The sequence below is a fragment of the Bos grunniens genome, chromosome 24 (genome assembly GCF_055505025.1).
Source record: "Bos grunniens cultivar Pamir isolate PY7600 chromosome 24, Bosgru_T2T1.0, whole genome shotgun sequence".
Taxonomy (NCBI): domain Eukaryota; kingdom Metazoa; phylum Chordata; class Mammalia; order Artiodactyla; family Bovidae; genus Bos; species Bos grunniens.
The window spans coordinates 34,613,968-34,629,093 of record NC_141188.1 but is presented as its reverse complement, the minus strand read 5'-3'; the positions used below and the strand labels follow the sequence as shown (position 1 = coordinate 34,629,093).

General features: G+C 43.2%; 1 protein-coding gene across 4 annotated transcripts in view; it reads right to left on the bottom strand.

Annotated features, from left to right (window-relative positions):
- Positions 1–5,660: 5,660 nt before the first annotated feature.
- Positions 5,661–15,126, bottom strand: part of ANKRD29 (ankyrin repeat domain 29) — a 47,736-nt gene continuing 38,270 nt past the window's right edge. For all 4 annotated transcript variants that reach the window (XM_086372967.1, XM_086372969.1, XM_086372966.1 and 1 more), the window contains 2 exons: positions 12,943–13,041; positions 5,661–6,723 (listed from right to left, as the gene is read on the bottom strand). In XM_086372967.1, coding sequence (XP_086229093.1) covers positions 6,640–6,723; positions 12,943–13,041 — 183 coding nt within the window. In that variant the 3' untranslated portion in view covers positions 5,661–6,639. The remainder of the gene's footprint in view (positions 6,724–12,942; positions 13,042–15,126) is intronic.

Genomic DNA, 15,126 nt, shown 5'->3' with positions numbered 1-15,126 from the left:
AACCAGGTTTGTTTTCTGGGGGCAAGTGACTCCGTTTTGGGCATGTTGTTGCTGTTTTAAAGCACTCTCAAAGCCTGTTTCCTGGGTTTCCCTGGTGGTCTAGTGGTTGGGGATCTGCTAGCCAACCCAGGGACATGGGTTTGTTAGGGAAATTAGGTAGTCTTGTTTAGGCTTCAGAGACAAAGCAGAGAAGGCCTCTGACCTTGCTTCTAACCTTCCTGGAGACTATCTTGACTATGAATGACTGCCTGCTATGACTGCAAGACTAGCAGCACCATAGATAAGATAGGGGAGGAATCTTGAGCCCTGATGGGGGGCTGGCTAACCAAGCCCCAGGCTTAACAACATTCTAAGTTTTATGCATTAACATGAAATCAGAGCTGTAATTTGCTCACAGATTGATGATGGTATCAGTTTGCGTCCTGGGCTTATAAGCTGGGAACCCTGAACTGTAATCTTTGAAGTCTCACCCATGGAGCGGAAGTGATGCCTGGCATCTTTTCTGTCAGGCGAGTGTATGTTCCTCAGTTCTGCTTCGTCACAACAAAGATTTGGAGCCACGGACATTAAAGCCCTCGGTGCGTCACAGCTCTCGGGTCTTGGACAAACTGTGTTATAGCTCTTAGACAAATCAGTGTTACAGCTCTATTTTATTTAGAAGATAGCAGAAGAATCCATCCTCGAAGCATGAAGGCATGCCAACCCAAAGACGTGAAGAGAAGAGAGTGGAGGAGTGCGCCAGCGCGCAGGAGAGAGCCCTTTGGCTCTTCTTTTTATGTCTTTTCCTCCCCCTGGGCCTGCCCTATGTAAATCGGGCTAGCCAGGAGTGCTGTTTGTTCTACCTGAGGTCCTCACTCAGGTCCTCAGACCTTCCTTTGACCTTCCTTTGTTCTATTTTTGTGGGCTTTTCCCTTCCTTGTCTTTTAGCCACCGCCATTTTGGACTCCTGTTTCCTATTCTAAGTACCTAACATTTTCCCAATTGGGTCTCCAGATGGGTGTGACACAGGACTTCTCAACACTGTTTGAGTCTGAATGTTAGTCAAAATCCAATTTGGTGAAGTTTCCTCTGCTGTTTCTATTTCTCTTTTCTTTTAATGTTAGTATATTGAGAGTAAGCTAGATAATTCTCTAATAAATATTCATTTCACTTCAGTTCTGGAGAAGGAAATGGCAACCCACTCCATTATCCTTGCCTGGAAAATCTCGTGGACAGAGGAGCCTGGTGGGCTGCAGTCCATAGGGTCACAAAGAGTCGGGCATGACTGAGTGACTAACAGTTACTACTTACTCACTTACTCAGTTCAGTTCAGTTGCTCAGTCATGTCTGACTCTTTGTGGCCCCATGAACTGCAGCACACCAGGCTTCCCTGTCCATCACCAACTCCCGGAGCTTGCTCAAACTCATGTTCATCGAGTCGGTGATGCCATCCAACCATCTCATCCTCTGTCATCCCCTTCTCCTCCTGCCTTCAATCTTTCCCAGCATCAGGGTCTTTTTCAGTGAGTCAGCTCTTCGCATCAGGTGGCCAAAGTATCAGAGCTTCAGCATCAGTCCTTCCGATGAATATTCAGGGTTGATTTCCTTTAGGGTTGACTGGTTTGATCTCCATGCTATCCAAGGGACTCTCAAGAGTCTTCTATTGATAGTATTCATTTGTATACAATGAGCGGCTTATTTTCTTAACAAATCCTTTGAACCTGAGACGAAAGTGAAAATTTTTGGCAAAACATTAATTGGGGAAAGTGAAAACTTTCGGCAAAACAGAATTCAGTCCCAGGTCCCGGAAGATCCCACGTGCTGCGGGACAACTAAGCCCAAGCACCACAAATACTGAGCCCATGCACCTGGAGCCTGTGCTCCAAAACAGAAGAAGCCAGCACAACGAGAAGCCTGCGTACTGCAAATAGAGTAGCCCCCGCTCGCTGCGATTAGAGAAAGCCCATGCAGCGACAAACACCCAGTGCAGTCAAAAATAAAATAAATAAATAAATCTTTTTTAAAAAGCCTGTTTCCTCAGTTGCAAGATGAAGATGGTAATAGTGCCTATTCCATAGGGTTGGTGCCAGGGGTAAATAAGAAAATACGTATAAGCTTCATGAGATTGGGCTTCCCTCATAGCTCAGTTGGTAAAGAGTCCGCCTGCAATGCAAGAGACCCCCGTTCGATTCCTGGGTCGGGAAGATCCCCTGGAGAAGGGATAAGATATCCACTCCAGTGTTCTTGGGCTTCTCTGGTGGCTCAGCTGGTAAAGAATCTACCTGTAATGTGGAAGACCTGGGTTCTATCTCTGGGTTGGGAAGATCACCTGGAGAAGGGAAAGGCTACCCACTCCAGTATTCTGGCCTGGAGAATTCCATGGACTGTGTAGTCCATGGGATTGCAAAGAGTCGGACATGACTGAGTGACTTTGACTTCTCATGAGATGATCTACTTAAAGTACTGAGGACATTACAATCCTTTAACAAACATTAGTGATGTTTCTATTGTTAGTACTGACAGTCTGTGGACTCCATCTGGTCACTACTTGTGAGGCTCAGTCAGTTCCAGCACCAAAACCACTTTATTATGAAATTAGGACCTCAGCTTCTCACTCCTACAATCTGCAGTGCAGGCCCACCCCAAGATACAGGCATTTCCATCAGATTCTAAGTAGCCTGGAATTTTGGGGTGCTCTTTTCTTCTGAGTAGGTACCCCAGTGTGGGGTAATGATGAGACATAGCTTTAGTGTGGTTGTGAAACAGGAAGGAAGAGGACAGGGCACATTTAAAAGAGCGACAGTTGTTGAGGATATGACAAAAACTGGTTAGAACCAATTAGGTTCAACATAGCAGAAGATTCAACTTTCAGTAGACCTTGACCCTCAGTATATGTTCACTGTAATTCATCAGTATGCTAAATGACACACCCACAGACACCATGATGGTTCTCTAGGCTGACCATAAAAGGCCAAAAAGTGACCCGTGTCCCACTTCCTAGAAATCCCCACTCCTTCCCCCCAAAGTTGAAATAATCCTCCCAATCATTAGCCTGTGAAATTACCCAATCTGTAAAAGCTAGTTCAGTTCAGTCGCTCAGTCATGTCCAACTCTGCGACCCCATGAATCGAAGCACACCAGGCCTCCCTGTCCAACACCAACTTCCAGAGTTCACTCAAACTCACGTCCATTGAGTCGGTAATGCCATCCAGCCATCTCATCCTCTGTTGTCCCCTTCTCCTCCTGCCCCCAATCCCTCCCAGCATCAGAGTCTTTTCCAATGAGTCAACTCTTCGAATCAGGTGGCCAAAGTATTGGAGTTTCAGCTTTAGCATCAGTCTTTCCAATGAACACTCAGGACTGATCTCCTTTAGAATGGACTGGTTGGATCTCCTTGCAGTCCAAGGGACTCTCAAGAGTCTTCTCCAACACCACAGTTCAAAAGCATCAATTCTTCGGCGCTCAGCTTTCTTCACAGTCCAACTCTCACATCCATACATGACCACTGGAAAAACCATAGCCTTGACTAGATGGACCTTTGTTGGCAAAGTAGTGTCTCTGCTTTTGAATATGCTATCTAGGTTAGTCATAACTTTCCTTCCAAGGAGTAAACGTCTTTTAATTTCATGGCTGCAATCACCATCTGCAGTGATTTTGGAGCCCAAAAAATAAAGTCTGACACTGTTTCCCCATCTATTTCCCATGAAGTGATGGGACCAGATGCCATGATTTTAGTTTTTCTGAATGTTGAGCTTTAAGCCAACTGTTTCACTCTCCTCTTTCACTTTCATCAAGAGGCTTTTGAGTTCCTCTTCACTTTCTGCCGTATAAGGGTGGTGTCATCTGCATATCTGAGGTTATTGAGATTTCTCCCAGCAATCTTGATTCCAGCTTGTGCTTCTTCCAGTCCCGCATTTCTCATTGTGTACTCTGCATATAAGTTAAATAAGCAGGGTGACAATATACAGCCTTGATGTATTCCTTTTCCTATTTGGAACCAGTCTGTTGTTCCATGTCCAGTTCTAACTGTTGCTTCCTGACCTGCATATAGGTTTCTCAAGAGGCAGGCCAGGTGGTCTGATATATTCCCATCTCTCAGAATTTTCCATAGTTTATTGTCATCCACACAGTCAAAGGCTTTGGCATAGTCAATAAAGCAGAAATAGATGTTTTTCTGGAACTCTCTTGCTTTTTCCATGATCCAGCAGATGTTGGCAATTTGATCTCTGGTTCCTCTGCCTTTTCTAAAACCAGCTTGAACATCTGGAAGTTCATGGTTTACGTATTGCTGAAGCCTGGCTTGGAGAATTTTGAGCATTACTTTACTAGTGTGTGAGATGAGTGCAATTGTGCAGTAGTTTGAGCATTCTTTGGCATTGCCTTTCTTTGGGACTGGAATGAAAACTGACCTTTTCCAGTCCCGTGGCCACTGCTGAGTTTTCCAAATTTGCTGGCATATTGAGTGCAGCACTTTCACAGCATCATCTTTCACGATTTGAAATAGCTCAACTGGAATTCTGTTACCTCCACTAGCTTTGTTCATAGTGATGCTTCCTAAGGCCCACTTGACTTCACATTCCAGGATGTCTGGCTCTAGGTCAGTGATCACACCATCGTGACTATCTGGGTCATGAAGATCCTTTTTGTACAGTTCTTCTGTGTATTCTTGCCACCTCTTCTTAATATCTTCTGCTTCTGTTAGGTCCATACCATTTCTGTCCTTTATCGAGCCCATGTTTGCATGAAATGTTCCCTTGGTATCTCTTATTTTCTTGAAGAGATCTCTAGTCTTTCCCATTCTGTTTTTTTCCTCTATTTCTTTGCATTGATTGCTGAGGAATGCTTTCTTATCTCTCCTTACTGTTCTTTGGAACTCTGCATTCAGATGCTTATATCTTTCCTTTTCTTCTTTGCTTTTTGCTTCTCTTCTTTTCACAGCTATTTGTAAGACCTCCCCAGACAGCCATCTTGCTTTATGAAATTCCCATGAAAGAAGATGTCTTTGTACAACTTTGCTGAATAAAAGAAAGCCAATGAGGAAACTGGCATTGCTTAACTATTAAGATGTTTATATCTGGATGCTTTAGCAATACAGACAGAGCTTTCTAATTTTTTTATCCTGAAACTAGATTGCAGGCTCATTGCTTAGCTGGTTAGGTTGTAGGCATCTTTGGGGGCTCTGTGGGTTGTTCATTACTGGCTTTGTTGTTATATGGATTAAAATAAACTGATTTTTTGATGACTGTTTTATTGATCATAATAAACTTTAAGAGAATCTCTTCTAATGTCATAATTATTAACTCATCATTTACTGACTTAAAGATAATGCTTTTAGTACTACTGCAACTTGGCTAAATATATATGTATATATCAGGTTTAAAACATTTCCCTCCATTTTAATGTGTTTTCACATGGAACACTGGCTGGAAACCAGAGCAGACATGAACAAGAAAACTAAAGATGTGTTTTAATAACTGAAATGCCAGCAAGTGTTTATTACGGTAAGTTACAGAAAGATTTAATTTTTGTGTGTGCAATTAGGCACCGACTGAGGTGTATAGACACCACTGATTAAAACTGCAGTGAATATAAATTCTGACCACCCCTCAAAGGAATAAAACCTAGGTTTCTTTCTTGGAATCAATTAGGTCAAGAACATGCACAGATGAACACTTATTAAATACTAGTAACAGTCATTTATTACTTATACTCCTTCAATACTAACAGCAACACAGTGTACTTATATACATCACATTACAGCCAAGGACTCCAAAGTCATTGTATCAAGCAATGTGGTGTTGGAAACTCAAGATTCCACAGCATGTCAAGTCTACTTAGTTATGGCACAGGAAATAGATTCCCATTAATAGACCCAGAGTGACAGCTCAAAGAGACAAGCCTACACTTCTTGTGGCTTGTGATTTTCTGAATTTCCAAATTTGCCACTTGTATCCTACCATACCAACAACATTGACTCCAGGTAAAAATGACCTTTACATATGAAGAATAAGATCAGGACTAAATGAACAACTTGTCTTTTTTTATAGTTCCATAGTTCATCTTTGGAAAGCATGTGGTGGAAGGTCAGAAGTGGCTTTTTAATAATGTAACTTCGCCCATTATTGATTCACAATAACCATGGCCAGGACCCTTGGGTGGATGAGAACATTTTATACTGGAATGACATACACATACATGTAAAATATGATAGAACCGTATCTTTGAGCTCACGTATATTTAACACAAAAGTAAAAGAGCATCAATTCATTGAAGGTCAGACTTTCAGTCTTTTTAAAGGAACAAAGCTTCCTGTTTCTGTTTCTAAGAGGATTTAACTCTATCTTAGAGTTTAACTGAAAGACCCAAGTTGATGTAGTTTCAAACGAGTTTCTGTGGAATCCCCCACTTAGAATGAACGTGCCAGGCCCCCTGGAGTGGGGCTAGAGGCCAGAGCGAGAAGCCCACTACATGGGAAGGGTCCCTGAGCGGCTCTGCTCTCCACTCGGGACACAAGCCACACAGTTCTTCTTGGCCAGGGACCCCAGGTGGGCGTTCTGGGCATTTTCTTTCTTACAGGAATTTCCAACACTATTTGAAAAGCAATTTCTTTTTGGACTGTATGATTAAGGTTTTTATCTTTCAGTCAAATATGGGACTGAGTTAGCTCTTCCTGTGTCCTTCTTTACTTCGGAGGAGACGCAGTATATGTTCATTTTTGGTTAGTTCTGCTGGAAGTTCATTGGCCTGGAAGAAAATAAAACAGGCATGAGTGAATTCTCAACCACCGCTGGTGTGGTTTTAGGGACTCTGAACAGGGGCCCCTCACCCAGACCTGCTCCTCCACTGATGAAAAATCCCACTGGACTTAGTCTTTTGTATCAAGGTTTTAAAGGTTGTTTTTTTTTTTTTTTTTAATATACTTAAATGTACATATCACCAGTTACTTTCTTACCTCATTGTTAGTACTTTTTCTTTCTTTTTAAAAAAATTTTTGGAGTAGAATTGATTCACATTGTATTAGTTTCAGGTGTAGAGTGATTCAGACATGTGTGGGTATATATACAGATACGTGTGTGTGTGTGTTCTTTTTTGTATTCTTTTCCATTATGGTTTAATATAAGATACTGAATATAGTGCCCTGTGCTATACAGTAGGATCTTACTGTTTATCTATTTTATATTTAGTAGTTCATATCTGCTAATCCTAAACTTCTCATTGATTCCTCCCCTACTTCCCTCTTTGGTAACCAGAAGTTTCTTTTCTATATCTGTGAGCCTGTTTCTGTTTTTTAATAAGTTCATTCATATCATATTTTATTTTTTAATTTTTTTTAAAGATTTATGTATTATTTTTGGCTGCACTCGGTCTTCGTTGCTGTGCGGGGGCTTTCTCTCCTTGCAGCAAGCACAGGCTACTCTCTAGTTGCGGCGGGAGGGCTTCTCACTCCAGTGGCTTCTCTTGTCGCAAAGCACAGGCACTGGGCATGTGGGCTTCAGTAGTTGCGGTGGGAGATACGTTGTTGGATGAGAAGGCAGAGTCAGGAAATAGCCAGAATGTAAGACACATGGGAAAAAGCACCTTCAGTGGCCCCCATGCCCCACCTGATCCAGCCTCACTCCACGTCCTCTCTTTTCACAGTGCTGCTGAGACGCATTCTTTATGCATTTATTTTGTGAGCAAGTCTCTAGTCCAAGAAATAGACATAACAGGGCAATGGTTCCCAAACTTTTCAGTCTCAGGACTTTTGTACACTCTTTTGAAAATTATTGAGGACTCTTAAAGAGCTTTTGTTTTTAACTTATTAAAAGTGAAAACTGAAAAAAATTAAGTATATTTATTTTAAGCATATTCAAGTATATAATATATAATATATTATATATATATTAAGTATATATATACAAATATATTAAGTATATTTACTTAATATACAAATAATATACTTAATATATTAAGTATATTTCAAATATATTTTAAGTATATAACCTATTAAGGTTAACATAAATAATACATTTTGAAAAAGAACTAAATTTTCAAAAACAAAAAAGTTGGAAGAGTAGCACTGTTAACAGTTTTGCATATTTTGTTACTACCCCACTCCAGTACTCTTGCCGGGAAAATCCCATGGACGGAGGAGCTTGGTAGGCTGCAGTCCATGGGGTCGCTAAGTGTTGGACAAGACTGAGCGACTTCACTTTCTCTTTTCACTTTCATGCATTGGAGAAGGAAATGGCAACCCACTCCAGTGATCTTGCCTGGAGAATCCCAGGGACGGGGAAGCCTGGTGGGCTGCCGTCTATGGGGTCACACAGAGTTGGACACGACTGAAGTGACCTAGCATAGCATAGCATAGCTTAAAAGAAGACAATTAGATTCTCATATCTGCTTCTGCATCCAATCTACTGTGATATTTTGTTTTGGCTGAAGTATATGGAAAAAATTTAGCTTCATACAGACAGGTAGTTGGAAAAGAGAGAAACATTTTAATAGCCTTTTTGGATCATAGTAGATATTTTTCTTTGATGCTTCAACATTACAAGTGGCTGTTTCTTAAAGATTAATTGCTGTGTGCAATCTGGAACCACATCAATGAATTTTTCTACTCTGTTGCATTAAAATCTATAGGTCTATCTATCCGCAAGTGGATTTTTTTTTTAAACCTATGCTTGATTTTTAACATCCCGTGCTAGTCATTTAGAAAATACCAATAAAACTGGAATTTTTATAAAATAACTTACAGAGGTTTGTAAAATTATTTTCAGCCACAGTTGGTGACTCTGCTTTGATGTGTACTAAGGTGCCAATGGTTTCTTCCACCACTGTCTTTGCACCATTACAGCAAATGGCTGTGTGTGCTAAATCATTTCAGTCATGTCCAGCTCTGTGTGACCCCATGGACTGTAGCCCTCTAGGCTCCTCTGTCCATGGGATTCTCCAGACAAGGATACTGGTGTGGGTTGCCATGCCCTCCTTCAGGGGATCTTCCTGACCCAGAGATGAAACTGGTGTCTCTTACATCTAATCTGCATCGGCAGGCAGGTTTTTGTTTTGTTTTGTTTTGTTTTGTTTTGTTTTACCACTAGCGCCACCTGGGAAGCCCAGCAAATGGCAGCACAGGGAAAAGGGCAAATAGTGCCTCTGTATTTTTATTGTTTTATTTTAATTTTTAGAAACTTCCCTGACCAGGGATCGAACCCATGCCCCCTGAAGTGGAAACGTGGAGTCTTAACACTGGACCACCAGGAAAGTCCATCTCTGTATTATCAAGAATATAAGTTTTGACCTATTAGAACCTTTGAAAGGGTTTGGAGGACACCTCAACTGTCCATGGACCATACTTTGAGAACAGTTGCTACAGATGAATAAAAGGATGTTATTGGGAATTCAGGGGAAGCAATTCAAGTGCAGAAATGCACTCAAACTGGGGAGAGAACTCAGAGGTAGTTTTTTTTCCCCCTGCAGTTAAACCTGGAGCCCCAGCTGCTTCATCTGAAACCTGGATCTCAGGTGAAGTTCCTGCAGTCCCCACTTTCTAGACTGGATCCTGCTCCCTGACCCCACCTGCTGGGAACGATGAATTTGCCACAGTGGTCCTGCTGTGTACCTCGTCCTGCAGCTGCGCTCCTGCCCACCCACAGGACCGCTGACGCGGGTGCCGGACTGACAGACGGGGGTCTCTGTGCGATGCTGCCTTAGGCCAGAGGCCCCGCTGTGGGGTCAATTCTACTATTAGCTTAGTTCCTGCAGGAGCAGACATTGTACAGGCTTAATGCCTGGGCCTGAGAAAAATGCTCACAGAGAATGGACCTGAGTGCCATCCAGTCTTTGAGTAACCCTCAGAAGAATTAACTGTTTGGCATCAATTATTGGTCCTTGATTGACAGGCAGGCAGGTAGCCAGGGGGGCCCTCCACAGTCAGGAAGAGGAACAGCTCTAAGAAGCTGTACCTCTGTCTAGAAGCTTGTTGAGTAAATGTATGTGTCTGTCTCCATCAATATCTGTATCCTTTACCATTAAAATAAACTTTATACTCTCAGAGTTTTGGCCAATCGCACCACTGTTCTGTGTGTCATCCATATAGGCTTAAAAACCCGGTCTCATTCCTCCTCTCCCCCAGTGGGTCCCCACTGAATCCTCAGGTTGCTGAGGTTGTGCCAACTGCTATGATGGCTAGCACCCAGGTTGCCCCTAAAATCCATCTTTATTAATCCTAAAATCCTGACAGCACAGGACCACAGGTCCATATTCATGACCCACAGCATCACATCACTCTGTCCCCACTGCTCTTGGGAGAAGATGTGTGCTGAGTCCCCAGTTGGGGTACCAGGAACACAGGATCCCTGCACCCATGCAAAAGGCCACGGTCTGGGGGGAGGATGCTACTGGGGCCATGGTCACCCTCTCCTTGGGCATCTGCCTCAGGGAAGAAGTCCTGGAGCCTAGAGAGCAAACGGGTGCTTCTGTACTAGCTGAGAAGGGACTCTGTCCCTGGAAGGCTTCAGTAGCATTCTTTACTTCCTGCTGACGGCTCTTGTCACTCTGTATTGCAATCTTTTTTTTCTTGCATTTGCTTGATTATCCTTATTCCCCAGTAAACTGTGAGCCCTACGAAGTCAGACACTGCATGAAACTTTTTCACCAATATCTCTCCATTGATAAGGTTCACAGCACAGTGCATGCTATCTGTGTGTGCTAAGTCGCTTCAGTCGTGTTGGACTCTTTGCAACCCCATGGACTGCAGCCCAGCAGGCTCTGTCCTAGGATTCTCCAGGCAAGAATACTGGACAGGGTTACCATGCCCTCCTCCAGGGGATCTTCCTGACCTAGGGATCAAACCCGCTTCTCTAATGTCTCCTGCATTGGCAGACGGGGTCTTTACCACTAGCATATCTAGCAGGCACTACTGAGTGTTTGTTGGATGAATGAATGAAGGTCAAGAATACATCCTCAAGAGTCCTGAGTGGCTGCTGGAATCCCAACAATCTTGGTCCTGAAGCTGCCTCTAAAGAGCCTGGCTTTTCCAGGCTGTCTGGCTTACGGCTTTAGGAAGGGTCCAAAGTCCAGCATTTCAGTTACTGGAAATTCCCCATAACCATTATTGATGGGATTCCAGGGGACACAGGAAGAATTGCATCTTTCAGTTTCTATATAAAGATACTAAAGCTTCCCCCTTGATTTAACTCAATACAGGATGGCTTAGCTATGAAGACATCTTAGGACCGTCTATGTCCAAGATGCAAAGGTAAGAGAGCGACTGTGGTTTTGTGGGCTCATGATACAATCAGGTCCGCTAATGGAAAACAATCCATGTATTTCAGGAAGAGATAAGCAGAAACATTGTCTTCAAGCACTTCACTGATAGGAACAGGGGAAATAGTAATTCCATCTGCTAAGTGGAATGAGAAAAAAGAGGCTCTTGGCACATTGTTTAACTGTACTTCAAAATGGTTTCTTTTAAAAACACCAGGGAATGTTACATGGTTTTGGTTTTATTGTTAATAAAATCCAACACAGTAATGGGCTTCCCTGGTGGCTCAAACGGTAAAGAATCTGTCTGCAATGTGGAGACCTGGGTTCAATCCCTGGGTTGGGAAGATCCCCTGGAGGAGGAAATGGCAATCCACTCCAGTATTCTTGCCTGGAGAATTCCATGGACAGAGGAGCCTGGCAGGCTACAGACCACAGGGTCGCAAAGAGTCAGACACGACTGAGCAACTAATACACAAACACAGCAACAGATGCTTATTAAATTCAAGCAGTATACAAGTATAGAGTGAAAACTGCTCTCATATCCTCCCCTGTTAATAAGCACCCATCCTACTTCCTCCTTCAAAAGTCAGTAGTTTAGTTGTTTTCTCCAGACCTTTCCCAGGCTACCCTTCTGCCCCCAGTCTCTATATCTGACTGCTTAGGCAGCTGTTGAGTAGGAGGGAATACAATGATAACCTTTTTTTTCCCGCCCTGCGGTTACTGTGCATCCTCCCACCTCCAAGTTTGACTTAATAGAAAACTAAAATTATTTGGGGGCTATAAAAATATGGGTTGATTTTGCTCAACTATACTTCAATAAAAAAATCTGGGTTGGTTTTACAGCTGTGGTCAAAGTCCTGTTAACAATATAAAAGCAACATTTTCCCCTTGCCGTAACCAAATAGAGTACAGGAAATTCTCAAGATATGAGTATCCTCATAGAGGATGGTTATTAAATTACCAGAATTTTGACATTTTCAAGACACTTCTCTGATGATAGAACACTTATAACCTTACTCCCCCCCACCACTGTCCCCTACCTCCTGCCCCACTGTTACCTAAAAAATCACTGATGATATAGGGGTTTTGAACCTCTGGGTTCAAAGGGCTTCCCCAGTGGCTCAGATGGTAAAGAATTTGCCTGCAGTGAGGGAGACCTGGGTTTGATCCCTGGGTTGGAAAGATCCCCTGGAGGAGGGTATGGCAGCCCATTCTAGTATTCTTGCCTGGAGAATTCCATGAACAGAGGAGCCTGGCAGGCTACAGTCATGGGGTCACACAGAGTTGGACACGACTGAAGTGACTTAGCATGCATGCATGCTGGGTTCAAATATACTGCTCACTCATAACCTATAATGAGAACATTTTATGTTCTTACTATGTCCAAGAGAATTCCCTGGTAGTTCAGTTGGTAAAGAATTAGCCTGCAGTGCAGGAGACCTGGGTTCTATCCCTGGGTCAGGAAGATCCTCTGGAGGAGGAAATGGCAACCCACTCCAATACTCTTGCCTGAGAATCCCATAGACAGAGGGGCCTGGCGGGCTACAGTTCATGGTGTCGCAAGAGTCGGACATGACTTAGTGACTAAACCAACCACTATGCCCAAGGATGAAGTTAGTGATTGGAGCCAGAGAGATGCTGTCTTGGCTTCAGCAGATGTGATCTTATCTCTTTTCATAGGCACCCAATGGAGGGAAAAGATGACTAAGACAGTACCTTGTTTCTCAGGGCTGGGTCCGCCCCTGCTTCCAGGAGCAGGGCAACTGTTTTAATATTCCCACTGAGCACCGCCGCGTGGAGCGCCGAGGTCCCATTCTAGGAGAAAAGGACAGCATGTGTCAGGTGAGAGCTCACAGCTATCAGCACTCAGCTTGGCTTGCTTCATGAACCAGCCTGGCTGGGGATACTGTAATGCTAGAGCCTTTCTCGTCCTTATCTTCCCTTTTCAAAGTCACCAACTTCAGCATCTAACACAGTGTCCTCAGGGACACTGCAGACGGTCAGTATAAATACTGCCAACATCCTTTTGCAGTACAATAAGGGATCTGCCCAGTGGGTCCATGACTTCATGCTCACTTGGTCCATTGTAGATGCATTAGAACTTGCTGTGGGAAAAACAACAACGCTCTGTCAAACTTTTTTTTTTCCTTAAGAGTCTTTGTGCTTTAGGTGAACACACTTCTGCAAAGCTGGAGGTATAGCTTGCTCACCTACAGGCCAACTTGTCAGCCCAGCTGCACTCACTCCGCATGCACAGGTGGGCAGGACGACGACTATGGAGCCACAGGGTTTAAGAGTAAGAGCAGGTGGGGGTGAGGACCATTCATTGCCCTCAGCCCTGAGTTGAAGCAGCTCTGGGTACAGAGGGGACCTAGTGAATAGGCTGCTGACATTTTATGAAATTTACTGCAAACATTTGTTGACATAAGGAAGCAGCCATGCACAGCACGTAGCTGGATTCTGGGAGGGAAGAGGAGAATACAACAAACCTGATATAAGAACAATGGATAATCATAAGATATCTGTTCCAGAAGGTACATATGTCTGTGAACAGCACCTATATGCAAGCTTAGTTTTCAAATTAATCACTATATATAGATATTGGGTTGGTCAAAACGTTCCCTTTTTCTGTAAGACGGTTCTAGTAGCGCTTAGTTGTCTTTAACTTCATTCAAAGCAATTTTGTTAGATTACATTCTGACAGCTGTTGTATCAGTGTGCATTAAAAAAACCTTGCGAAAATTGGTGAATTTTTGTGTAGCCACTTTAATATTGAAGATGGAAGGAAAAACATTTTGTAATATTAATAAAACACTATTATACTTTATTACTGTATATGTACATATAAAACCTTCTGATTTTGTAGACAAGTTAAATAAATATCATACCCAGAGAAAAGTTTCAGCAAGGCAGCAGTTTTCCATGTCTGCTTTACCATGCTTACCACGCATGGCAATATGCTAATCTGATAACATGACATTCACTTAAATCTTAGCCAGTCTATCAATGTTGCCTATGTGCAACATGGCTAAGAATAAAAATGTAAAAGCTAAGAATGAGTTGTCTGAAACAAGACTAGATATTGCAAAGTCCATTTCTGAAGCTTGTTTCTTTTATTCACAGAGAATTCACTTGAACAGACTGTTTATTCTTACTTTCCGAACAGTTTTTACAAAGTATAGTTTTTTGACTTCCAAGCTCAGGGAGGTCAATTAACTCATTGGGGTGAGAGAGGCCAGGACTGAAAACAGGAGCTCTGTATCAGCTGACATCAGCCTTGGAGCCTGAACATATAAAGGTCGGATACAAGGCATCCAAAAAGCCTCTGGGGTTGTCTAAGGGCAAGTACTTCAGATACATCAATAAATCCCCAAAGTGCTAAAGGACGTCCCAAGTTCACAACAGGTTCTGGTGTCATCTCTCTAACAAAACAGGAGTGTGTATACCAGGAATCAGCAAACGACGGCACTCAGGCCAAATCTAGCCTCTTTCACCGCCTCGTCGCAGCCGCCCCCCCACCCCGCCCACCTGTTTTTCTACATCCTGATTAGCTCAGAATTTAAAAAATTTTAAAAAGACTATTTTGTGACGTGAAAATATGGAAGTTCAGAAATACAGGACTTCCCTGGTGCTCTAGTGGTTAAGAATCCGCCGGCCAATGCAGGGGACACGGGCTCGATCCCTGGTCTGGGAAGATCCCACCTGCCGCAGAGCAGCTAAGCCTGTGCACCGTAACTACTGACCTGCGCTCTAGAGCCCGGGAGCCCAAACTACTGAGCCCAGGTGCCTGGAGCCCGTGCTCCCCAACAAGAGAAGCCGCTGCAAGGAGAAGCATGTGCACCACAACTAGAGAAACACCACACACAGCAACAAAGACCCAGCGCAGCCAAAAATAAAAAC